The sequence below is a fragment of the Cavia porcellus genome, unplaced genomic scaffold (genome assembly GCF_034190915.1).
Source record: "Cavia porcellus strain 051 isolate PalLab524CR breed Dunkin Hartley unplaced genomic scaffold, mCavPor4.1 scaffold_11, whole genome shotgun sequence".
In the NCBI taxonomy this organism is placed as follows: Eukaryota; Metazoa; Chordata; class Mammalia; order Rodentia; family Caviidae; genus Cavia; species Cavia porcellus.
Window position 1 is genome coordinate 71729834 of NW_026947494.1, and position 27128 is coordinate 71756961.

At 37.9% G+C, this 27128-nt stretch overlaps 1 protein-coding gene across 1 annotated transcript in view; it reads right to left on the reverse strand.

Annotated features, from left to right (window-relative positions):
- Window positions 1-873: 873 nt before the first annotated feature.
- The window catches only part of Ubxn2b (UBX domain protein 2B), a 29612-nt gene continuing 3357 nt past the window's right edge, over window positions 874-27128 (reverse strand). The window contains exons 2-8 of the mRNA XM_063258470.1: window positions 25698-25801; window positions 21232-21382; window positions 19838-19921; window positions 19009-19118; window positions 15860-15997; window positions 6287-6448; window positions 874-4797 (exon numbers count right to left, since the gene is read on the reverse strand). Of these exons, the coding sequence (XP_063114540.1) occupies window positions 4635-4797; window positions 6287-6448; window positions 15860-15997; window positions 19009-19118; window positions 19838-19921; window positions 21232-21382; window positions 25698-25801 (912 nt within the window). The 3' untranslated portion in view covers window positions 874-4634. The remainder of the gene's footprint in view (window positions 4798-6286; window positions 6449-15859; window positions 15998-19008; window positions 19119-19837; window positions 19922-21231; window positions 21383-25697; window positions 25802-27128) is intronic.

Consider the following 27128-nt stretch of genomic DNA (forward strand, 5'->3'; position numbering starts at 1 on the left):
GAGGGGAGAAGGGGGCAGGGAAAAAAGAACGGAGAAGTGTCACGTCCACCTAGCAACTCGCTCCGAAACATGTAGCTTTATATACCACAAACATGTACCACTAAAGTAATTAAAAAGCAGTACAGTGAAAGGAATGTGAGTGGTACGCAAACAGCACGGTACACAAAGGCTACAACCACACGGCTCATACCGGAAAGTCAAGGTACAAATAATTTGAAGAGAAAACACATTTTGTGGAGATGGGAAGAATGGTAAAAAGGGCCGAGATGTGGCTGGCCTCTGCAGGTGCCAACCTCTCACCGTCAATGTGTTTATTATGTGTGGCAACGTACTCTCAGGAAAGGACAGGAAGAGAATGGCAAGAACGAGGGGAACTCTTCAAAGGGGAGCGGGATTAACAGCAACCCGTCTTTAATTTTAATGGAATTATTTTTATTTACAAAAAAGGGCATGGAATAAAAAGGGATTGCAGTACTCATTTTGATACTGTTCCATTTCTAGGGGTAAAGTGAAAAGCCTCCCCAACTAGAGGCTGTTTCTCACACCACTATCATGAGTATAAACTGCAGGAAGCAAGAGACAGGAAGGAATTTCATGATGAAAAGGCGGCAGCTGCCTCACCCCTCCACCCGCCTGGCCCTCTTCCGATGCCACCTAAATGACATACATGTTAACCAAGGCCTAGCTAAGAGAAAAGCCTGCCTTACCGGTCGGTCGGGTCCGTGTGATGTGCTTAATGTGGTCTGCCTGCCCAGCCCTGCCACACCCCCAGTGGTGCGTCAAGAGAAACTGAATGACAGAAAACGTTACTCACGTTTAGAACAATCGATTATCCACTCTAGTAAAACTATAAATCAGACACTTGCAAAAACATTTTCAGTATCAGTGAAAACATACTTTATTGGTGACCAGACACTTCAAAGTTTTGATTACACACATCATGCAAAACAATTTCCTTCACGTTTGTCTAACTGCTCAGTTTTATGACCTTTTTGAGATAATTATGAATTTTACAGTAACTTCAGTAGTAAAAATCATTCAAGAAAATGACTTTCAATGATGCAAACACTATGCAACACATAGGAACATACTGTTCATCTTTCTGGAAGCTTAACTCTTATTTACATTAGTAAATAAATCTAAATTTTGGAAGACCGCTATATACAAAAAATGGCAGTGGTTTTCGTGTATGCCTCCATAGGTACTCACTGAACTGATAAAAAGAAACAAGAAAATAATTTAAAAAGTTAATTTTCCAAGTAACTTTTTCCTGTTTTGTTAACCCAAAACAGGGCAATGCCCTTGTATTTACAGATGCTCATTTTTGTGAGCACAGCGGTACACACCTATAATCCCAGATACCTGGGAAGACTGAGGCAAGAGGATTGCTTAATCCCAGTCGTCTGAGTCCTGTCTGACAACACAGCAAGACCCTGTGCTGGAGGGGAAAAGACATTCACCTCCTCCAGCAAGTCATTTCCACAGGATAACAGTTTGTTCTATTTAAATGGTACTTTATTCTGCTAATCTTTGTGAACTGGGCTGTTATTACCCAATTTCTCTTTAGTAAACAGAAAGCAGCAGGCTTCCTATTGTCCAGGAAGACTTAGGAAGACTCTTCTATATGGCACTGAGGAAAACTCTCCGCGGGAGGGAGACCCACACTTTGGCCCGTGGCAGCTGCGATAGCACCCTGGTGTTCAGACAGCTAGAAAGAGTGTGAAGCTGAGTAACCAGTACCCAGGAACAGGGTCCGCTCAGGTCACCGGGCAGTGAGCAGCAGGGGAGGCTCTTCTAGGTGTCGGACGGTGGGTGTTGGTTACAAGTGTCCAAAAGGCAAAGTGGTTTTCGGATTGAGGGGTGGCAGAGGCTGAACAATTTTGAGGAGCACGATCGAACCCAGAGTCCCTTAAACAGATCGTTAGTAAAAATTAAGTTAGTGCTAGGGAGGGCATGAGGAAGTGGGGAGGCCGGCAGAGAACACCTAAACCTGCAGGGAGATTCCCCAAAAGCTCACCCACACCCTCTTAGAAGATGGTGAAGGTGCTGTCACTGAGGGCTCCAGGAAAATGAGTAAAACACTACTGGGAAGCCAGAAGACACCTCGCCACACAGTGACAAGGCCAGCGGAACTGGATACTGTAGTTACATGGGAAGCAGGAGCTTAGAAACAATAAACGGCTATTTAGCTGAAACTTTCAAGGAAACAGTAAGATCTGACCCGCTCTCTTCTTTCTAGAGTGATACACTGAAGGAAGAACTCATAAATATGAAGAAGCCAGGATCTAAAGACTCAGGAAATTCTCAGCCTACCCAGAGGGCACAAGACACTATAAGCAGAAGTTCACAGCAGGGAGGCCTGCGTGGAGGGAGAGCCGGCGTGACTCTACCATCTTTTTTTTTTTTTTTTTTTGTTCTTTTTCCTTTTTATCGGTACCGGGGATCGAACTCACGACTCCCTGCTTGCAAGGCAGGTGCTTATGCCGCTGAGCTAAATCCCCAGCCCCATCTTTTGCTAGTGTCTCAGAAAGATCAAAAGGCCTGAGTATTCAGTCTGTAAAGAGAGTAAGCGTGTGACTCACACACCTCAGCTATGTCAGAAAAATCCAGAAGCAGAGTGGGAAAGATGTGAGGAGAAAGCTCCTGTTCCACAGAGTAAACCCTGGTCACATACACAGGAGACCCTCAAGTTTCTGACATATTATAATCGAAGAAAGGCATAGAGCACGATCTGAGCGGAAGAAACAAGCTGATAAAATTATTTGGCTGCAAATGCGCACTTCTGTGGAGAAAAGGCCTGTGAGCTGCAAATTCTCCCCAGGCCCTGCAGCCTAGTGATGCGACTGGCTGGCTCGCTTTTCACCCCATCTCCTGCTCTTGGAACAGGAACGTCTGTCACCTACCCTACAGCTGTACGCAATTATACAGGGAGGCCACAGTTTAAGTTCCAGGTTCATGGGTGGTGAGAGGCCACGCCTGGGGATTCATACCCAAAGCCTCTAAAGGAGATGATTTGAACGGTGAGATTTAGGACTTCTGAGTGGAGAAATTCAAGTCAAATTTTGTACTCTGAGTTGATGCTGTTACAGGTTCAGACTTCTGAGCACCTCTGGATGGGATGACTTTATCTAGGATAAATGTGACTCTTTTAAGAGAGGGGTGGACTGGGGTAGGTCAGCATACTAATGCCCTCTGCCCAAGGTCATATCCTAATTCCCAAACCTGTGAACACGGATCCTTCAAGTGAATTAAACAACAACAACAACAAAAAAACCCCTGCTAACCAATTTGCAGGTGTGATTAAGATTACTAATGTCCCTTAAAATGAGGTGCTAACCGTTAGGTATCTGGCAGGTCTAATGTAATCGTGTAAGTACTTATAAGCAAAGATTTTTTCCTGGGTGTTACCAAGGAGATGTGGTCACAGAAGGGTCAGAGACGCAATGCCATGATGTTATTAAAATGAAAGAAGGGACAAAATGCCAAGGAATCAGGGTAGTCCCCAAAAGCTGGATTATCAGGAAATGGTTCTCTAGAACCTCTTAAAAAGAATGCAGCCCTGTTCATACCGGAGTTTGGCATAGTGAGACCCACACTGGGCTTTCATCCTATAGAATTTTAAGAAAATAAGTCTATGCTATTTTAAACTACAACTCTGTAAACAAAGCAGAAAAGGTGGCCAAAAAGGAAGAGGGGTCTGGGAACGGGAATTCTGCAGCTTAATTCCTGACGTAGTGTACCACACTGGAGAAATCCTTGGTTTCAGCAGAAATACAAACACTTATGCCAGTAATTCTTTAGATTTAGTCTAACTGAATTTACCTTCCTGTATTTCTACAATAGCTTTGTTCCAGAACAGAGTAAACTAGGGTTGACTGGAACCGTGTTTAGCATATGTAAAGGATATCCTAGAAAAGTGTTGAATGAATGAATGAGACCAAGGCAGACTCTGAGAGGGCCTGTAGTTACTTGACTTTAAAGCATTGCTGACTATACACCTTCATGAGAACTGCTGATCTATATAAATCATCTGATCCTAGTTTATGATGGTTATAATTCTGTAAAATAAATGTAAGACAAATGTACTGTGATACTACTAATACAGCGAAATGGGTAAGTAAAAAGGGCATTTAAATCCTTAACGGATGAAATAATTATAATATGACCAAATGATTTCATAATATATAGAATATAGATTTCAGTAAATATTACAAAAATTTTCAACTTACTTGACAAAGAAATTCTTACTGGCTGCTGGTCATTACTGCATCAGGAAATTTTAGTGCAAATTTTATCAAATGGATTTAACAAAAAGGGGTTTTGTTCATTTACTCTGCAACGAACGCTGTTACATTAATACTTAGCATGTAACAAACTGTTTTGCTTAGATATTTATAAACTATCAATATAAGTCAGCCCTGTGACTAAAAGTTCAAACATATTTATCTTGAGATCATACCAAGCCAAGTTCATCTATATTGTAAGCCTGGATGATACAATATCAATAAAACCAAAATTTATCTGTACAATTAACAAAAATAATATTGAGTTTCTTATGCTGGAAGTACAGTATTCTCCTTATTAATATGGCCCATTAGTTACTCCTATCGGCAACTGCGTGGATAGGAGTGATATTATTTTAGTTGCTGCAGTATCACAGTGTTAAGAATATCTGCTTCTTGTAGTGTTAAGCTTTCATCTGTTAGCTCCTTATTTGGAAATGACGTCACAAGAGTAAAGTTAAGATTTGCAAATTCAGGCCGGGACCTTACAATAAAGTCCCGGACATCCAGGATCCTGAAGGAACAAGAAAAAAATAATTTGTTATAATAAATGCATATTTAAAATTTTATTTTGCAAAAAAATACACAATTTCATAATCAAATAGTAAGAGATCAACAATAGTTGTTAAACTGTGTGTCATCTTTAAAGTAGAGAGACTTACTCAGAGTATAAGACAAACCAAAAGATTCTTACAGGAAGAAATACAAATCTTTCTTCTTCACAAACTAAGATAAACTAATAGTATAAATGAAACTAATTCACATGTATACTAAAATATTTTTAAAACAATGGAACTTGGGTAAATATTTGAACTTCAGTTCAGGCTGGCCTCGAGCTCACTTTGTCCCCAGGCCGGCCCTGAAGGTGTGTGATCCTCCTGCCTCGGCCTCCCAAGTGCTAGGGTAACAAGTGTCCACCACCACACCTGGCTGAACTTCTATTTCCGCCTTCACTTTTTGTTTGTTTCTCTTAGTAGAGAAAACACACGATGTGTGAGTGTGTGTCTAAACCATTTCACTAAACGTTTCGATACAAGCTTTTAGCTAAACTCAAATCATCAGGGGTAAGATCATACAATTCCAATTCTTATTTAAAGATGTTGTAACTGTAAGCTCCACTTTGTCTACTTTGGTAGAAGAATGTATCTTAGTCTTAAAATAAAACATAACGATTAACTTTGGAGTGTTCGTGACACTTTTACTGCAAAATAGAGACAATTTTCAGGTAGAATGTGAAAACAATTATTAACAATACTGTTTTATTAAAAATGCAAGCTGTGATTTTTTTCCTAGTATAAAATGCATTAGCACTATATGGACAAGAAAAATGTAACTTGGATTGGCATCTGGCAGGATCAGTCTGTAAATTTTAAGAATAATTTTTTAAAAAATTCGTTTGTATTTATATAGCAACTCAACTAAGAGCATAAATGCATCCCTTAGGGTTTTTGTATCAAGGAATAAAGATATTTTATATGCACAACAAATTTGTGTCCAATATTAAAGGGAATTTAAAATAATCAGACATTCTGGATAACATAATTAAGCTGTATTTACACTATACATAATTATATGTATAATTTCTACAGAAAGTTTATCTCAATTAGAGATAACTTAAGGTTTCATGATGCTGGATTAATTCTGATTCCACTTCATGTGCTTTTGTCTACCCTGCAAAAGGGGTATTTGTGTGGTTTATTTGTGTGTGGCATTTGAATTTACAGTAGTATTTGGATGGTTTACAGAGATTAATTGCTATTTTACTTCCTATACATATTATCCTTCTGTTTCCTCTGACAAAAACTTATTTCAACAGTAAATAAAGAATTTCACATTATAATTAAATTGTGCTCGTTGTACTTGGGGTGGTAACAGGAGCCAGGGCTGGGGAGACGCTCAGGGGCACAGCGCCTGCCTGGCAGGTGCAGTAACTGGGAACTCCATCCCCAGGGCACCGCCACCCCACAAAAGGAAGCGAGCAGCTTCGCTGGGAAACAGCTTACCTGTGTGTGCTATTAAATCTCTGGATCAAACGGCTCCCGTCTGCTAACCTGATCTGAACTTTTGTAGTTGGCACCGAATCATCCACAAGAACAACTGCGTTAAATATGGATTTGTCTTCCTCTTCTGGGGAGGAAGGCGTGCTAACAATTTCAGGAGTGAGGCTAAAAGGGAAGAATTGAAGAGTGAGAATACAAATCTGAGTGAGTGTGACATAAAAAATGATGATAATAAATACCACGCTGTGGAGCTGATTCTTCAGCGACTTCTCGTGATTTCCAGAGCAGCAAGACCATGATTTTGCTTGAATCTCCTCCACCTCTTCCAGCTCCTTACATTATGTAGAATTAAAATTCTCCATGGTTCTGTGTCTAATATTGCTCAGAAATCTAACTTTATATCCTTTCCACAATTATCCTTTTGGAATTTCATCAGATTATCTAGCACAAGAGTTTTTACATCACCTTCTTTAATACTTAGCTTTTAAAGTCTTTCTACTTAAAACTTCCCCGTCATTCAATTCATCAGACAATAATGACATTTTTATATACTATTTAATTCAAGGTTTCCATTACAAAGAAAATTTTACTACTATCATCATTCCTAAACAATACAGTGTAACAGATATTTGCAGAGTATTTATATTGTATTTGGGATTATAAATATTGTAGGGATGAACTAAAGTACACAGAACACAGGCACAGGTTATGATACATACACCTTTGGTCCACTTAGCTAAAGGGAGCGTTAAGTATCTGTGTTATTGTGTGAACATATACAGTGTGCTTACAAAAGCAGAGAAGACTGCATAGCTTACTACATACCTAGACTGTAAATTTACACGGCATAGCCTACTACTAATGCTATGATGAACTAAACAACAGGAGGTTAAATCAAATACAGGAGAAAACGATGGGATCAGGAGATGTGGCATTGATGAGGTATGTGAGGCCCTGCTGGCATGACACAGTACAGTATTTTACAGTGAACTGCAGTAATTCCTATAAGTACACAGCCAGTAGCAGCCATTTATTATCACGCATTATGCAGTGCACTTTGGTGTATGTTCTCTGTTCTTGTAAGGCTGGCAGTGAGGAAGTCTATACCAGCACTGCCACAAACAAAGTGCTTTGCAAAGTTTTCGGCTACACTATAACCCTGCAGGACAGCATGGACATGCAGTTCTTTGCACTGACTGACATGCTGTTACACAGCACATGATGGCATCGTGCAGATTTACAGACAGGACTTCAGCACCTGTCTGTTTTCATATGCACAGGGGCCCTGAAATTACACACCCGCAGACACTGAGTAACAATCCTTTACTTGTACTATAAAGGCAATCACTGTGAAGAGGAAGGCATGCTGCTCTTCTGGTACCCGGTGACAGACCTGTTGGCTGTTATAGCACAGTCATGATGGAATGTTCTAGTGTTCCTGCTTCATGGGCGTTACACACCTGACTGGGGGGGGGCATTTTCTTTAGAAACAGTGTTATTTTAGGTTTGCTTTTGACCAAGGAAAGCTTTGTTTTCCGCCACTTCGAGGTGCTAATAAACTAGCCAAAGCATAAAAACCTCCTTCTTTCCTTAAGATAGCAGGCAGATTGCTGTCTACAATCAAAGCTTGGTTCAGGCTCATGATGAATGTGCACTCTTACCACCAATCTCCCTTGTATCACTTTCTGGCATTTTCAGCAGCTATTTGCTTTATAGAGAAAATGGCCTTTGCGAGACAGCATCATCAGATAACAAGCTTACATGCAGGAGATGAATTTGCAGATTATAAACAATGGCTCTTCTCAGTGGTCTTTCCTTTATGCTATCCTCTTTGACTTAAATACATTTAACATACTAAAACAGATTACATTTTAATATACATTCTTGGCCATAAATTTAAGCATGCACACAAATACAGCAAAACCATAATCATAATCATAATCTCAATAAGTACCAAATAAAAGTGAGAAGGCCTAGAAAATTAATGGGAGTGGGGAAGAGGTTCCTAGTCATAATTTTAGATAAATCAAATAAACAAACCAAGAGGGAGGAAGCCAGACCTGGCTGGCAGGAAAGAGAGATGAGGAACATTTCTAAATAGACCCAAGATTGGACAGCGATGAGTTAAAAAAGCAAAACCAAACCAGGTTGGTCAACGCATCTTTCTGTATTTCTCACAACTCCTTGGATATTCCAGGAAGCAGTCTCTATTAGGAGAAAGGACAGCAGAAAGGGAGGCTAGAGACATAAAAGTACAAATAACCACTATTAAATCAATATTAAATTCCTTCCTATTTTGAGAAAGGAGAAGAAAAAGACACACACATTGAATAAGGCGTTAAGTGGATTCAGAAAGAATCACGAAAGGAACACGGGGCATAAAATGATTACTGTGTCACCACCAACCTGAGACCCCACATCACACACTGCACCGTGGGAACGAACGCAGGTAACTTTCACCAACACAGTTCATATGATTTAGGAAGATTTCATCAAGCCCTGAATGAGGGCTCCACGGATACATTCTGACATCGACTGGATTTTACATTGTGCTTTTCAGAGTCTCAGGTGCTGTTTGGAAATGTCTCAAAAGGCAATTCTCTCCTGGGCCACAGTCAGAGAAGCTCAGGTTTTTAGATACTGGGCTTCCATAATTTGGAGAAAGACTCTGGATGTTTAAAAACCACTGAAAATCACCAATCTGGTGGATATCTCAGCAAGCAAGGGAGCATCACAGGTTCCAGAAGCCCCGCGGCCTGCGTAAGTGCTCAGTGCACTCTGCCCAAAGCCCAGACTGTTCAGGACCCTCTAGGCTTCCGGGTGCAGTGAAGTGGATAAGTGGGTTTGAGGCATCTACATCCGCCTCGCCATCCCGGCTGCGCTTGGAGAACTGTGGAGCTTCCAACAAGCAGGTGGGCGCACAGTGTCCCTGAAGCCCAGCTTATCTGGAACTATGGAGTTCTAAACAGGCAGAAGAGGGCCATTGGTTCTATAGGCCCAGTGGCTTGGGGTAACTGGGTGCCAGAGTCTCAGGAGCCACGAACATAGAAGAGGATTTCCAACAGACCCTGAGGAAGCTTTCAAATAACACTTGAAACACAGAAATATAGGAAAATGACAAAACGAAAGACCAAATTACAACCTCAAACCTCCAGCCCATCTCAAGAAACCCTAGGATCAATGTATATAGAAGAAAATATATGCCTTTCACCTCAAATATCGGACACAATAGCTACTGAAATTAACAAGCAACTCCAGGAAGCTTTAAAGGAATTCAAACTCGAAATAATCTTCCAGGTAAAAGAAGAAATGATAAAAGAAATGAAAGAGATTCTGAATATATCTAAAGAAAACACAGTTAAAAAACTGGAGAAATTAAACAAAAAGATAGAATCCCTAGATGAGCAATATAAGAAACAAACAGAATACATAATGCAGATGCACAGAGATATACAGGGAATAAAAAACTCCACTGAAAGTTGTAAAAACCGCCTCAATGAAAGTGAAGATAGAATTTCAGACCTTGAAGACAGGATTGCAGCTAGTGAACAGGAAAGGAAAGATCTTTTAAAAATAACAAGGAATCAGGAAACAACAATTCAACAACTGCAAGACGATGCAAAGAAAAATAACATAAGAGTGATAGGGATTCATGAAAAAGAAGGAGACAACATAAAGGATGTCAAGAGGATACTTAGAGAAGTAATAGCTGAAAATTTCCCAAGCATGAGATCAGAAACCGACATCAGGATCAGTGAAGCATATAGAACTCCAAATAGTCATAACCAAAATAAAACTACACCCAGACATATAATAATCACCATCCCAGAAATCCAACACAAGAATAGATTATTAAAAGCTGTCAGAGAGAAAAGACAGATCACTTATAAAGGAAAACCTATCAGAATCACAGCAGACTTCTCAGCACAAACAATAAAGTCAAGAAGAGCATGGAGTGAAGTATTCCAGATCCTAAAGCAAAATGATTTCCAACCTAGACTGATGTATCCTGCAAAACTATCATTCAAAATTGATGGTGAAATATGATACTTCCATGACAAAGAAGAGCTGAAGAACTTCATGATCACCAAACCAGCCCTGCAAAAAATATTGAAAGACAGTTTAGATACACAAAGGAAAAAACCACTAAGCAAAGCAGATAATTAAACAGAACAGAAAGATAAAGATGCAACAGCAGAGAGATAACATGTCAACAAGAAACCAGCATTTAACAGTAATAACCATTAATGTAAATGGTCTCAATGCACCAATCAAAAGAAACAGACTAGCAGAATGGATCAAGAAACAGAATCCAACCATATGCTGTTTACAGGAAATCCATCTAACACAGAAGGATACTCACAGACTGAAAGTCAAAGGATGGAAAACAATACTTCATGCAGCAGGAATCCAAAAAAAAGCATGAGTAGCCATTCTGTTTGCAGACAATGTGAACTTTAAACCAACAATGACCATAAAGGACAAAGAAGGTCACTACTTACTCGTTAGGGGAAAACTCCAAGAGGAAGAGATAACTATCTTAAATATATATGCACCAAACTCCAGAGCACCGAGTTATATAAAACAACTATTAACAGAAATGAAAACTCAAATTATCAGTAACACAATTGTAACAGGAGACCTTAATATGCCATTGACACCAAGGGACAGATCAACCAGACAGAAAATGAGCAAAGAAATAACAGAACTGAATCACAGTTGCGAACAAATGGATTTGATGGACATATACAGAATGTTCCACCCAACATCAGAATACACATTCTTCTCAGCAGTACATGGATCATTCTCTAAAATAGACCATATATTAGCTCACAGAACATATTTAAACAAATGCAAAAGAGTTGAAATCATCCCTTGCATGTTATCGGATCACAGCGCTCTGAAATTAGAAATTAATGATAAAAGATACTGCAAAAATCCCACAAACATTTGGAAACTGAATAACACACTCTTGAGTAATCAGTGGGTCACAGAAGAAATTAAAGAAGAAATTAAACAATACCTAAAAGAAAATGAAAATGCAGATACAACTTACCAGAATTTGTGGGATGCAATGAAAGCCGTCCTCAGAGGAAAATTTATTGCACTGAGTTCCCACATCAGGAAAACAGAACGAATACGAATAAATAACTTGATGCTACACCTCAAACAGCTAGAAAAAGAAGAGCAAGTCAAGCCCAAAGCCAAAAGAAGAGAGGAAATTATAAAAATCAGAACAGAAATCAATGCAATAGAGACTAAGAAAACAATCCAAAGCATCAACGAATCAGAGTTAGTTCTTTGAAAGAATAAATAAAATCGATAAGCCCCTAGCCAACCTTATTTAAAAAAGGGAAGAAAAAGCTCAAATTCATGCAATAAGAAATGAAAAAGGTGAAATCACTACAGACCCAATAGAAATACAGAAGATCATCAACACCTATTTCGAAAACCTCTACTCTCAAAGGTTTGATAATACAGAAGAAATAGACAGATTCTTAGAAACATGTGAAGTACCAAAGCTAGATCAAGAGGATGTAAAACTGTTGAATAACCCAATCTCTGTTAGTGAAATTGAAAATGTAATTAAGTCCTTACATAAAAAGAAAACCTAGATGGATTCACTGAAGAATTCTACAAGAAATACAAAGAAGACCTAACGATGACTCTCCTCAAACTATTCAATGAAATTGAAAGGGAAGCAATCCTTCCTAAGTCATTCCTGGAAGCAAAGTACCAAACCTAGTACCAAACCTGAGAAAGACCCAACTAAAAAAGAGAACTATAGAGCGATCTCCCTAATGAACACAGATGCAAAAATCCTCAATAAAATATTGGCAAATAGGATGCAGCAAATCATGAAGAAGATTATACACCATGACCAAGTGGGATTTATCCCAGGAATGCAAGGATGGTTCAACATACGCAAATCAATAAATGTAATCCACCATATCAATAAAGCCAAAAGTAAGAATCACATGATCATTTCTATAGATGCAGAAAGAGCCTTCGATAAGGTCCAACATTCATTCATGAAAAGAACTTTACAGAAAATTGGAATAGATGGTCTTTACCTCAATATAATAAAGGCCATTTATGACAAACCAACAGCCAGCATCATACTAAATGGCCAAAAATTGAAAGCCTTTACTTTAAAATCAGGCACAAGACAAGGATCTCTTTTATCACCACTCCTATTTAATATAGTACTGGAAGTACTAGCCAGAGCAATTAGGCAAGAGAGAGAAATAAAAGGGGTAAAGATAGGAAAAGAAGAAGTTAAATTATCATTGTTTGCAGATGACATGATATTCTACATAGAAGACCCGTTAAACTCCATTGAAAGACTCTTAGATACAATAAATAAATTCAGTAATGTAGCTGGCTACAAAATCAATACTCAGAAATCAATAGCATTCCTATACACTAACAACAAAATCACAGAGAGGGAAATAAGAGAAACTACACTCTTCACATTAGCAAGCAAAAAAAATGAAATATTTAAGAATTACTCTTACGAAAGAAGTGAAAGACCTATACAGGGAAAATTATAATACCCTAAAAAAAGAAACTAAAGATGATCTCAGAAAATGGAAAGACATCCCTTGCTCATGGACAGGAAGAACGAACATTGTGAAAATGGCCATTCTCCCAAAACTCTTATACAGATTCAATGCAATCCCAATAAAAATACTATCAACATACCTTATAGATCTAGAGAAGTCACTCCTAAAATTCATCTGGAACCAGATGAGACCTAGAATAGCAAAGGCAATTCTAAGCAGCAAAGGCAAGGCAGGAGGCATCACAATCCCTGACTTGAAGTTATACTACAAAGCAACAGTAGTAAAATCAACATGGTACTGGAATCAAAACAGAGACAAAGATCAATGGAACAGATTAGAAGATACAACCACAACTACAAATGCACTCAACCACCTTATCTTTGATAAAGGAGTCAAGCAGGTTCACTAGAAGAACGACAGTCTCTTTAATAAATGGTGCTGGAAAAACTGGCTCTCCATTTGCCGAAAACTAAAGCTAGACCCATGTCTATCACCATGTACTAAATTAAAATCTAAATGGGTCAAAGATCTGAATATTAAAACAGAAACACTAAATCTATTGGAAGACAAATTGGGTAGAAACCTTGAAGACATAGGAGTAGGTAGAGAATTCATGAACAGGACTCAAACCGCACGGGAAATACTTCCCAGAATCAATAACTGGGAACACTTCTTATTAAAAAGTTTCTGCATGTCAAAAGAAATCTCCAGCATAGTGAAAAGAAAACCCACAAACTGGGAGAAGATTTTAGTGAACTCTCTCTCAGACAAGGGACTCTTGTCTAAAACATATAAAGAATTAAAAAAACTCAGACCCCCAAAATTCAAAGATCCAATCCAAAAATGGGCATCTGAGATGAATACACACTTCTCAGATGAAGAAATACAAATGGCAAATAAATACATGAAAAAATGTTCATCATCATTGGTCATTAGAGAAATGCAAATTAAAACCACACTGAGATACCATCTCACTCCTGAAAGAATGGCCAGGATCAAGAAAACCAACAGCAACAAATGCTGGAGAGACTGTGGGGAAAAAGGAACTCTCCTACACTGTTGGTGGGAGTGTAGACTGGTATAACCTTTGTGGAGGTCAGTCTGGAGATTTCTCAAAAAGTTGGGATTGGAAATCCCATTTATTCACTTCTAGGCATATTCCCAGAAGAACTGAAAGCATCATACCACAGGGATATATGTGCACCTATGTTTATAGCAGCACAATTTGTAATCGCCAGATCTTGGAAACAACCCACGTGTCCATCAACTGAGGAATGGATAAAAAAGTTGTGGTATTTCTATACAATGGAGTATTACTCAGCTATAAAGAAAGATCACATTGAGATATTTATCAATAAATGGGCGCAGCTTGAGACCATACTCATAAGTGAAATAAATCAATGTCGCATGTGTGAATACCGAATAGTTTCCCTAATGTAACTAATGATTCAAATATATAAAAATATGTGGTAATCATGATTCCCCATTATGTGGCCTTGAAGCCTTATAAAGTTTTCACTTATTAATTGGAAAGGCTTTATTCTGGGCTTCTTGATATGGAAATATTTGAAGCTATAGTATATGAAGTTTTATTCAAATATTTCAAGGAAAAAGACAGACACTATGGTAACTACTAATAAAGTCGGGTTATTTGGTGGTGAAGCACTAGGTTGCTGAAACAGTCATGCTTTGGCCTGTATTGTTATATTGTTATGTCCTTTTTTATCTCAATCTCTCCCTTATTCATTAAAAAAATTGTTATTTTTTATGGTTTTTTTTAATTGAGGGGAAAAATTAAGGAGGTTGGCAGGATGTGTTGTAGCTTTTTTTGATTTCCTGTTAACTCGTTTTGAGGTCCTGTGGTGCTCCCACTATCTTGTTTTGACTGGTTGGACTCTGTTCCATTCTGTCTGATAGTGTCGGGTTTGAGGGTGTGGGCAACTACTTTGGGGGCAGTGGGATTCACTGGGATGCCCATTCTGGTTTGACTATTGTCTCCTTTGGAGGTCCTGTAATGTTTACAATGCTTGAGTTTTGTTGGTCTTGTTCTCTACTGTTTTGTTCAACTTTATGATGCCTGGTGAGATAGACAATTCTTTTTGGGGAGACAGGAGACATTGTGGTGACCAGTGTTGATAACCTTGTGCTCTGTTCTTGCATCGTGTACTATGTCTATCCTTGGTTTTGACTGGCAGCTTTGTTTTGCCATATTTGACTTTATTCTCTTTCAAAAAAAAAAGTAATAAGAACTAAGGAGTAATAAAACCCAAAATATGTAAATTTTGTTGTAAAAAGGAGAGGGAAGGAAAGTGCTCTGACAGATACAACAGCAAGTGTGTTTAGGGGTGTTAAATAGCTGACCATATTAATGTTTTTGGTTGGATCATTGAACATGGCTGTTTGCAGTCTCACTGTTTTAATGTCCACTTTGTATGCTTTGATACTTGACCAACTATCTCTAACTGGTGATTTCTTACCTTTTTTTTTTTGTAGTTCTGTATTACTTGTACCCTTGCACCGCTTTGTTTTGTTTTGTTTTTTCTTTTTCCTTTTAAATAAAATAAAAAAAAAGAAAAAGAAAATCGCCAATCTAAGTATACTACTCCTGTGGCAACAGCTTAGTGTTAAAGTGGTGACAGATACTACCTTTTAACCTAGTCAGTGGCCTTTTACAGTTTCCCCTTTTGAAACTATGTAATCTAAGAGGCATGTGACATAATGCTGGTGTTTAACTCCTCATTTCCTGGTTCAATCATCTTAAGCAAATTATCACATCTGCAAAATGGAGCAGTAAGTGTCTCAAAGAATTGTTACTAAGAGAACCAATAATATCAAAAAGTGGTACTGCTAGGTACTGACACTAATATTACCAGATCTGTGTATCTAAATAACCGGAAAGGTCTTCCCACTTCAGATTTCGGGTTTATTTCATAGGCCTTTTTTTTCCTCAAAATTCATGTTTTTCAACATGAATTTTTTTCAACAAGCATTTTCTCACTGTAATTTTTACCTTCCCAGTTTTTGCCCTTCTCCACTGAAAGCCTTGAACCTCAGTCTCGGTTTTATGTATTCTTGATCCTGATGATCCTCCATGTCCAAGTTCACTTGGCCACCATGAACCAGTCGCTGGAGCTCCAAGGGAATCTCTCTTAAAAAGACAGGGAAAAGTTTAGTTGTAGTTTTTTTAAAAAAAAAAAACTACACTGTAGAGATTATCATAATCAAAATATGAGCTATACTATCAAACAGTAATTTTTGTTTAACTTTAAAATTTCCAAGTTGACTGATCTGAATGTGCAGTTCTTTCTTCAGGTTAACTCACACTGTTCCTTGGTGGTTCTCACAACAGGAAGGGTTTGTTTGTCAGAGTGACCCTGGAGTACATTCAGGAAGGTACGATGTAGGACAGCAGTTGATCCTGACAATGTGCATCAGGAGAACTACTTACGATAAACATTTATTTCTAAGCCCCCGTGAGGAAGCACAGAGGCCTGGCAGGTGTGGTTTCTTCACAGGTGACTGGTGTGAGGGCAGGGAGAGGAGAAGCAGGGGAGCGAGGGGCTCGTCCTGGGCGATGAAGACGGCCCTGGGGTCCAAGAACCAGAGACCTACCAGAGATTCACATGGATGACTATATTCATAAGGGCTGAGCCTCAGACTTACACTTGTCCTACAAATAAAAACCACTTTGAGGTATCTTTATTTTAATATGCTTTGGCATTTCCAGGAATCTGTCTGCTCTGTAAGCCGAGGAAAGGCTGCACTTTGCTTTGTGTGAAACTCAGACACCCTTGAGTGCAACGCTACTCACAGTGACTACGCTGACCACCTCATGGACCTCCCCATCTGTGTTCAGACCTGGCGCGTTTACATGGGCAGGGCCGTATTCAGAGACGCACAAACTAATGACTTCTCACATCTGCTGGGGTGCCACACTTTGGTCATTTGTAAGTTGAAATAGCTACCAATTTCTGATAGTTACTCTCCATTATTTAATATATTTAAGGTAGAATTATATGAAGTATAAGGTAGAATTAAAGTTGTATCAATTTTGTGAGAAATGATGTATACAGGAAGATGGTATTGTCTACAAGTTCTTCTTTTAGGACAGTGAAGACAATAATATAAAGTACTATAAAAAGGAAACAATGAGTTTTGTATAGTTGAGACCACTACCTGTCATTATCCATTTCTTCAAGAAGCCTTTTCTAAAAAGGCTTTTTCTTTTTGTCCCAGAAATGAACTCAGGACCTTGCATTTGCCAGGCAGGTAGCATGCTATATCCCCAATCGCTAAAACTTTCTTGAGCATAATCTGTACTTGGTGATATGGCTCAAATCTAAAACTCCCAATACACCATTTGTCTGAACATAACTACAAAGTGTATGAATTAACAAAGTCAGTTTTGATCTTAATATAGAATCAAATCATCAATGTTTTCATCTACGATATGTGTTGTACTCGACTCAAAAAACAAGGCCCCATGATGAAAAACGGGGCAAGACCCCAAGATGGTAAACAGGGCAACACATCTTTTTAAAAGAAGCGCTTTTATTTTAGCTGGCCCAGTGACACAGTCAGATGGAATTTGCAAAGCTGTGCAACTGAGTTAGAGTTTTGACTGATTTTTATAGTTCATTTATGATTAGCTCATTGATCATTAAGTATATAGCAATGAGAAACAGAAATAAGGTGGGCCTTTGTTCCCCTTTGCTTGAGGTCAGAGGCATTTCACAGTGGGTGATTAGCCAAGTCATAGCCCTTGGTCTGCCAATTCCAGGAACATTTGTGTCTCATAAAGGGAACAATGGTTGATACAGCATCATTTGTCTCTTACAAGGGGAACAAAAGTTGACATAGCACACAGGTCACTAAGGTGGGGGGGATGACGCATTACAGAACAGCATAACGATGTGGTCAGTCAATTTATAACTATTTGGTTGGTTACTAGGATAATGAGCTCAGTACAGAATGACAATATTACTAATAACTATCTTTTTAAGTAACTATTTTTGTTAATTATCTTTTAATCAATTATTTTAATTTTTAGCATCTTAGTATAACATATGGAAATGAGCATCAATTTCAGTAGCAAGACTAGTTTCACTTGGTCATTGAACACTTCCCCCTCCACTTGTTCCCAAACACATCAGCAACTCTGGTAGTTTTCAGCTACACAGCATGGACCTAAACTGTTAGATCCAAGTATTTCCATCACATCCTGGCTCTCAGGATAGCCTCCCAGCGTTCTCAATGAGTCCAACACATTGCTTACTGAATTTCTTACCCTTGCTGTGGGTGTCCTGACATTACCTGTGCAGAATTTATTTTTTAAAATTAAGTTTACTGGTACACTTTAGATATGCATAATGACCACATACTCCATAGGGAGCTTTAGAATTTAAATGTAAAATTCACGCTATCTAAAATGCCTTTTCTTCAGATTGACTTGGTAAATGAATGCCACACAATCTCATTTCCACTCCACTTCAGGCACCACCGCTGAACACATTTCGCCTTTTGGAAAAACTCTACCTTCATTCCCTTTATGGGGTATAATCTACTTTGGTTTCATTAATATCCTATGGTTAGTTGTATTTCTCCTTAGGAACAATTCAACTGTCAACCAACAAAATCATACTGCTGAAAAGTTTTATTATCATAGCAAAATCACTTGATTCCTCAACCTTTAGCAAAAACATGGATTATAATATTCTTCAGATGGGCTAGAGCACCGAGTATTTGGTTCATTTTCATAAAATGTCATTTCAAACTAACCTTTTGAAACCCTGCCAGCCGTAATATCACTGTAGCAGAGCTCTAATATGGGTTGCTGGATTTCAGGCGTGCATATGGTCAGAATGATGCTGTCAGCAGTAAGCAAGATAGTGACTCAGGGGACTGGTGGCCACACACTAATCAGTGCACTGATTTATTTCATTAAAAGGTTTCTTTTCAGAGTCCATAGAGTCGTCAGGTTAAAAGAGTAATATCCACTGCTCCTTCCTCACAAAAAACCAGAATAAACATTTCCTTAATAAGCACTACGTAATATATTCCAGTAACTACTTCTTTAAAAGTAGCAGTTGACTACTGAAAAATATTTCGTTTAAAAAAAAATACCACTATAGGGAACGAAATACAAATAACACATCTTACCCTCTCTTAACAGACTCCAAAAATTGAGCGTTTGTTGGGTCACTGTAAGGTCTCAATTCTCCATCATCTAAACTGAAACCATTGCTCCACAGCTTAAGCAAGATCTGAACCTTTTGGACATAGAACATAAAAAGTGTAAGAATCCATCTTCATCAAACAACGTAACTTGCAAATGTGATTATCTCACAACACACTACATCATTTACATAATTTCAAATACAGAGATATGAAACTAAATGTTTGCTCAGCAGATTTTTTTTAACCTTAACTGACAATGGTTACAAATACCAAGGTCCTGCAGGTAGACCTTGGCCTTAAGTACAATCATTCATGGTTACTGAGAAAGGTAAAGCAATTAGAAGAAAAAAATCCAGCTGACACATTGTCACGTCCACCCTAGTCCTATATCTCCAACCGTATCTTTCTCTAGTACACAGCTTCCTCATGCCAAAGGAAAGACTCACCTTTCAGTAATATTCCAAGAAACTATGAATGTTTAAAATGAAATTATAACTCCAAAATTTCCATGGGGAATGGAAACAGACATCACCATAGGTGTTCTCTATTTATAACTCACTTTACACTATCACAGTATGCAATTTACAGTTATTATATACATGGAAGGCCATTCTAATGGTGAGTTACACGTCCTTTCCAGTTAAATTCTCTAAGTCAGGACTGAAAAAAATGAGACTGAAAACTCACAAACTGTTTCTTTTAATCCATGTTTAAACTAACGGTAGAGATTATATTTGTATTATTAATTTTTAATTTTAAAACAAATAGTAGGAACTAGAGGCAAATACCTACACATTTTCCTTTTACTTACATCTTGCAGCTGACTTTCTCCATATATATATTCAGACCGTTTATAAAAGGAATTGCCCAGTCTATATCCTCCACCTGTAAATGACTAAAATACATACTGTGTTAAAACTTCACTAAGGTGTATGCATCAAAATAATATTATTACAGCTGATATATTTTAAGATAATATATCACAACTGTCCAAACTAGTAGGCAATATAAAATTTTATATATTAGAATTAAGGCCTTATGCTACAGAGAAATATACTCAAGGAATTAAGTTTCCTTTCATAAAAACAGTAATAGCTCAAAGGTTTGCTAATTTAGGCAAATCTCCTTTTTTTAAAGACAGGGTCTTGCCATGTAGTTCAGCCTGGCCCTGAACATGCCATGCAACAAGGCTGGCACTGAATGTACGGCAGCCGTCCCCCTTCAGCTTCCAGTCTCACCACTGCACCTGGCGATTTAGGCAAAGCTTAAAAGGTACACATTTATACGCTGAAATACACATTTTCAAGTACATATATACTGACAAAGGCCACCGTAAGTATTTTATGACAAGTCACAATAAGTTACGATTAGACTATATTTCATGAAATTTCACAGAGTAAAGAATTTTTAGGAGGTGTAAATTACTAGCCATTAGTAAAGTACACATTAACATCATTAATCATTAGGGAAAGGCAAATTAAAACCACACTGTGGTGTCACAGTGCACTTACGAGAATGGTTAAAATTAAAAACAGTAACGCTGAGTGCTGAGAAGCATGCAGAGAAACTCTCACACACTGAGAATATAAAATGGCACAACTGTTTTGGAAGGGGAGGCTATGAGGAATACAAAGGACAAAGAAGTAACACACACGACAACTATAATAGCTCTCAGGGACTTTCTGTTGAGCGATGATGCTCATGAAAGATCACCGATTATATGGTTCCATTTATACAACATTCTCATGGAAAAAAAGATTGGTGGCAGCCAGAGATTAAGGGTAGTGGGAGACAAGATATGTGATGAGAGACCTTTGTCATAATCTCGACTAAGGTGATTATTACACAAATCTACACACAGTAAAACAACACAGAACTATCACTGGTACACACTGTACCAATGTCAACTCCTGGCTTTGATCTTGAACTACTGTATAATCATACAAAATGGAATCACAGCAAAAACCTGGGTGATAAGTGTGTGCTTTCTGTATTCTTACAAATTCTTGTGAACCTACAATTATCTCAAAATTAAAAACACAGAAAAGAAACTGCCTTAACTTTCAATCATTAATAGGTTACAGTCTCATAAAAATGAAACAATATTTAAAATGAAATAAAAGTTAGAAAAACAATGTTTATAAACAGCCAAAAAAATTAAAGAGATCAAATATAGAAATGATGTAATTTTACAATAACACAGACCTTTGATTTGTCATCACCTGAAGACCTCGTGGCTTCATTCAGAGGGATGGCCCCATGTTCCTTTGCTTCTTTGAAAAGTTCATTCACAATTTTCCCAGTTGAAGGTCGAACGATACGTAATCCACTGTATTCATGCTCACCTGAATAAAATCTTTAAATATTATAGATCATGAATAAAACTTAGAATAATAGACAAATTACTCAGGTAATAAACTATACACTCTTGTTTTTCTTTTTAAGAAAGCATTCCTGACTTCTTTGAAAATCTCCTTTAAATGAGATAAAGAAAAGACCAAGCAGGAGCGTTCATACACTTCTGCACTGACTTCGCAGAGATCCTGACAGTACGTTCACCACTAAGCGTGATAATTAGTATCTGCATATCAAATGTATTCTGACAGATCAGTTTCTTTTGAAATAGTAGGGAAACCACTACTGAGTACCAACAACAGTGAAAAACCAGAAGACAGAACTTCCTCTCGAGGAATCCACTTGGTGGAAACTGATCTATAGATTTACACAACGTAACATCAATTTCTAGAGTATCGGACGAAGCAGAAAAGGGTTACTCCGTGGAGATTTCTGGTCTGAGAAAGACTCACCAGCATCCTTCTATGTTAAAAGTGGACAATTTAGACCATGCACAGTGTGTTGCTTACATAGTGACTAATTTATATCTTGGTAAATGTTCCTAGGGAACATAAAAATTTCCCTTAGCTAAAATCAGTACTCTATTTTTATTTTTCAAGATTTTTTTCAATCTTGGATATAAGAAAATGCAACCAATAAAGTACCATCACAAATACTTCAAAAATAAGATGACAAGGTTCACACACCTTTCCACACCTTTGTCCGAGTTCCAAATTCACTCAGAACTGATTCACAAAACAATTCAATGGAAGTAAATTAAGTCAATCAGTATATGCTCAAAACAGGGAAAACAAACACTCCAAGAGTAAAATGTAGGTAGACAGGCTACAGTAAGTACTTTGAAAATTTGAGGAAAGTATAAATTAAGGAAGTAGTTTAAAAATATATCTCTACAAGGTATGATAAAAAACATGGTAAGTTTATATTTTATTTTAATTACAGTAAAAGACGCACTGCCATTAACCTTTCTCAAAATACTTCCCCTCACTTTGACCAGGCTTATTACACCATTCTTTTACTATTTAATGCTTATTTTATGAAAAAACAAAATTTCAAAACAAAATAAGAGCAGTTAATACACTACCAACATCATCAGCAGTTCTGCAAGTCTTTTTCGTGTCTTTAGTTGGGCTGTGGAGGCCACCTTGATATCTTTAACAGAGTCAGTTTACCTTTCACGGTCATGAATTTGGGGAACAGCCAGCAGGCACAGGGTGTCAGCTGCGGTGAACAGGGTGATCGAGGGACACAAAGATAATTTTACAAACTTGATGGCAGCTTGGCAGCAGCCTTCACTGCACTTCTGACCACACTGTGTAAAGACGATCCTGGGGACATTCACGCTGCTTCAGAAAGTGGTAAGAGAGATGGGGGGAGCATGTTCACTGCAAGGGTAAGTGTTCCGATAAGGACTAACGGTGATGCATCCTTCCTGTAGGAAAGTATTAACATTTAAGGATTCACTGTTTATTTTATTATATGCACACAGTCTGCCAGAAAATGTATTATACAGCAAGAAAAGAGAAACTTGTATATTTCAACACTAAATTTATTGACATATCATGAGCTTAATGTCACCTTGGCTTCTACAATTACAAGAGGTGCTCAAAGTGGCGGCTAATTGAAGGTAAATACATTTTTTTTTTTTTGCCAGTCTCTCTCTCCACACTCACACTTTGACAAATTAGAACAGAAATTACAATTAAAGGATAGCGCATTTGATCATGCTAACACACCAACCTGCTGATTACCAGAGACAAACTGTGCTTTATAATGGAGTGATGTGGTTGGTGGTCAGGACCTTGGCCAGGTGAATGTATTACCAAAACTGAAACACTTCAAATTACACAGCGCCTCATGTAATTTAATAAAAAGCAGACAACATCAACTACACAGTATTGACAAAAAGCAGTTAAGAATTCAGTATAAGCAAACAACGATCTAGAACGTGGGACACTTTATGAGACGTGTCCCTAAGCTGGATCAGTGGTGGTGAACCTGGAGTATGCATGTTGCAGCGAGCTGCTTTGATCAATGCAAACTCTAAAAAGATTTGCCACCACTGCTCTAAACTCTTCAAAAAAGACAATGTAAGAAACTTTAGATTACGAAGGTAAGCAAAAATAAACAAAAATGTGGGGAGAATGTGCTGGACTAAAAAATTCAAAGCAGGAATAATCAAATACAATTCAGGTCCTTAGTTAAATTCTAATCCCAAAAAAAGCTGTGAGAAATCTAAGTATAGACTACACATTAAATGACATCACAGAACCATTTGCTTTTCTCTGTGGTACTGGGGACTGAACACTGGGCACACCCTCAGTCTCAACCCTTTTTGTGTGGTGCCGGGGCGTGGACTCAGGGCTCTGTGCATGCAGGGCAATGTACCAGAGCCACGTTCCCAGCCTAGTCCTTTTTGTTCTGAGACAGAGAACAGTGAACTTGCTCGGATTTGGATCCTGCTGCCCAAAGTCTCCCAAGTAGCTGAGATTTTATAAATCTGCCACTGTACCTGGCTCCCTGTTAATTTTCTAAGGTGCAATATATTATCAAGCACCTTCAAGTATATAGAGGTAAAATATTATGAAAATATGATGGCTACATATTCTTTCAAACAGCTGAGTAGAAATGAGAATCAGCATGCAAAAGTGCAAGATTATAACACACTGATACTTGGTAAACACAGATGAAGTATACTCAGTATTCATTCACTGCACTAACCTTCTGATTGTCTACAGGTCTCAAAAGGGCAAAATAAAAATTTGGAGAAGTTCCAAAAACTGTTTTTCTTCTCATTCAGGTCAAAATATGTCATTTTTGTCTCCCCTACAAAAAGAATGTGTAGTAACAAAGCAAAAAAATCATTTCTGGTAAATTTTTCAGCTTTTGATAAAGTTATAAACTTTCTGAGTATGAGATATGATCAGAAAATTCAAGTCTTTCCCCAGGGATAAGATCTGCAGCACTAAACATATGTTAACAGAAGTGCTGACAGCAATAAAATACACTAGATTCTCATCTCTTCAGTCACCACAGTGGTACCAGAATGGCAAATATGTCCAAAGGTCACTCACAAGACAAAGTGTCACACAACACCCGGACAGACTTCAAAAGTTCAAGATCTTTAAGTGGAGGAGCAACAATCCATGGACAGATGGGCCTTTACAAACATGAACACTTAAAAACAAGTGACAAACTGAACACAGATGTTACTTTGTGTTACGGATTAAGAAGTGGTGGTCAACAACGCCAGCTGGATTACATCAGCATGGCACTAAGCAAAGATGCTCCCCATGAAGAAAGTTGCCAGCATAAATAGGTGGAGAAGGTTAAGGTGTTAGAGTGTTAATGCATTGTTGCATTGAGGCATTGAGGGTACTCCTATGAGTTGCTGTTTGAGGTGTTAGATTCTCCTGGAGAAACTCTGGTCCTCACATTGAACATTGTTTCCGGGCTCCAGAGGGGAAGTTGTTGTGCTGCTTGGTCTGGCTTCCTGGCATGAACTCGGCTGCTTGTTGGAGGAGCTCGGGGCTTCCGTGTCACTGAGGATGGCTGTGGTGCCTTTCAGGACAGCCCCGGTCTTTGTTGTGAGTGTGACTTCTCGGCTCCAGCGTAGAACCCTTATCCCACCAGCACAGCTCCTTCACCCCGCTGGCATGGACTTCCTGGCTTCCACTGCTCACCTTTGGGCCTTCCCAGCACGGATCCGTAAAGAGACTGGCGTGAGTCCTTGTGGGCTCTTGACCTCCAGCTGGACTTGTGGGAGGTGTTATCATGAGCTCTGGGTTTTTATCTGGACTCATGTGGGACATTGCTGTGGGATTCAGGCCCTTGACTAAATATTCTATGTCTTTGGTGTTGCAGATAGATTTCCTGCATTTTCTTGTTGTTAACTCCTAGTGACCATTATAAAAAAATATTATAACTCCATGTCCTGATTCTAATTGTTCTCTGCACAACCCCTAACCACAACACTTTGGAAGCAGAGGACCTGAGACTTTCGTCAGGTCCTCAATCAATCTTGTGACTCAAATAATACTAAGGAGCAACTGTTGCCAAGAAAAATAGCATTCAAGATACAATTTCACATGCCTAATATAGAAACAAGAATTAAGAGAATTTTCTAAGTTTTTGTTAGATTTTTGGCTATAAAGATTTTAGGAATAGTACTTAAATATCAATTTTTAAAAATTATAATATTAAAAATCCCCAAAGCCAGCTGAACAATGTGGGATTTGTGAAGAAAAAAGGGGGTTTGCTTAAAATTATATAATTTTCTTAAATGCGTTTTGTAATTTTTAAAAAATAAAACATACCGTTGGGGTGGTGTTCGTGGGCTCTTAAAGATCACAGGTTTAGGTCTCTCCGACTTGGAAGATTTGCACTGGGCTTCATCTTCATAGAACTCTGCCAAGGCCAGCTGCAGGTAAGAGGCTTGTTATAAAGTGTAACACTAGAAACGCATCATTCCATGCAAGTCATGAATAGAGCGTTAACTTGAAACTGAGCAGTAAAGATTTCTTATGAAAAAATGAAGGTGGTTGTTTCAAAAAATGATTCATTTTCAAAATACATTCACCACACATCTGAGAACCAAACATCATATATTTTACCATAAACTGAAGTTACAATACCTGCTTATTTTCTATCAACTATTCAAAAGTTTCAAAAATGCCCTAGGTTACAAACCATTTTCAAATCTGAACTTACACCTTCCTCTAGTTCTTTTAAGAATTCTTGAAACTGTTTTATACTAATGCTAGCTTCTTTCATCAGGCCTTAAAGATGATTTCATTTAGCTGTTTACAAAATCCAAGTATATAAAAACAATTTTAAAAGCATTGTTTAAAAGTCTCCCAGACATAAATGTCAACTCTGGCAGGCAAATGAGTTTCTGAAAAATATAAATCAATGAATTCACATATGGTTTATACATTACACCACTTACAAAGCAATACAGCAATACAGTATTATGAAGGTATATATTATAGATAGCACACACCTGGGTATCTTCAAAACAAAATAGCTATATTTATTCTTGTAATATTATTTACTTATTTTTCCCCACTTGTGACATCTTTGAACAGTAACACAAACAAAGTTTCTGTATTCAATTAAAATTAGCATGACCTTAAGATACTGAGTTCCTGTTCTCCCAAAAATCAAACAAAAATTAAAACAAAATGAAAAAAAATACATAAAATGCTTCTTTTGGAAACACAAAATATATGGAAACTATTACCATGAATTTTTTCCTGAGTAGGAAAAACAAAACGAAACTGAGAAGCAGGGCAGTTAATTCTTTGTTTGCAGTGCTGGGGTAAACTGTACCAGGGCTACATCCCAGCTCTTTTTTGAAAATAGCAAACTTAAAACAAACAAACAAGAAATATATATATGAAGGCAAAACTGAAAGATTTCATTTGTAATCTATTTTCTTATTTCAACTCTAACCCCACAACCATATATATATATATATATATCAATTTGTATTCCTAACATGGTTATTTTGCTAGAAATCCCAATTACAAACTGCTTTGTAACCTTAAAAGAAGAGAATTCAAATCCTAACATAGACACTTACTATATGACTTTCAGTAACTTATTTAACTTCTCTGAGCCTTGATTTTTATAACTTTAAATGTGCACAAAAGTCTCATTTGAGGGTTGTTTGAAAGATTAATCATAAAGCACACATGTTGGTTCCATCAGTAGGAGACATTATATTAAGCAAAAGTTTAAAACTC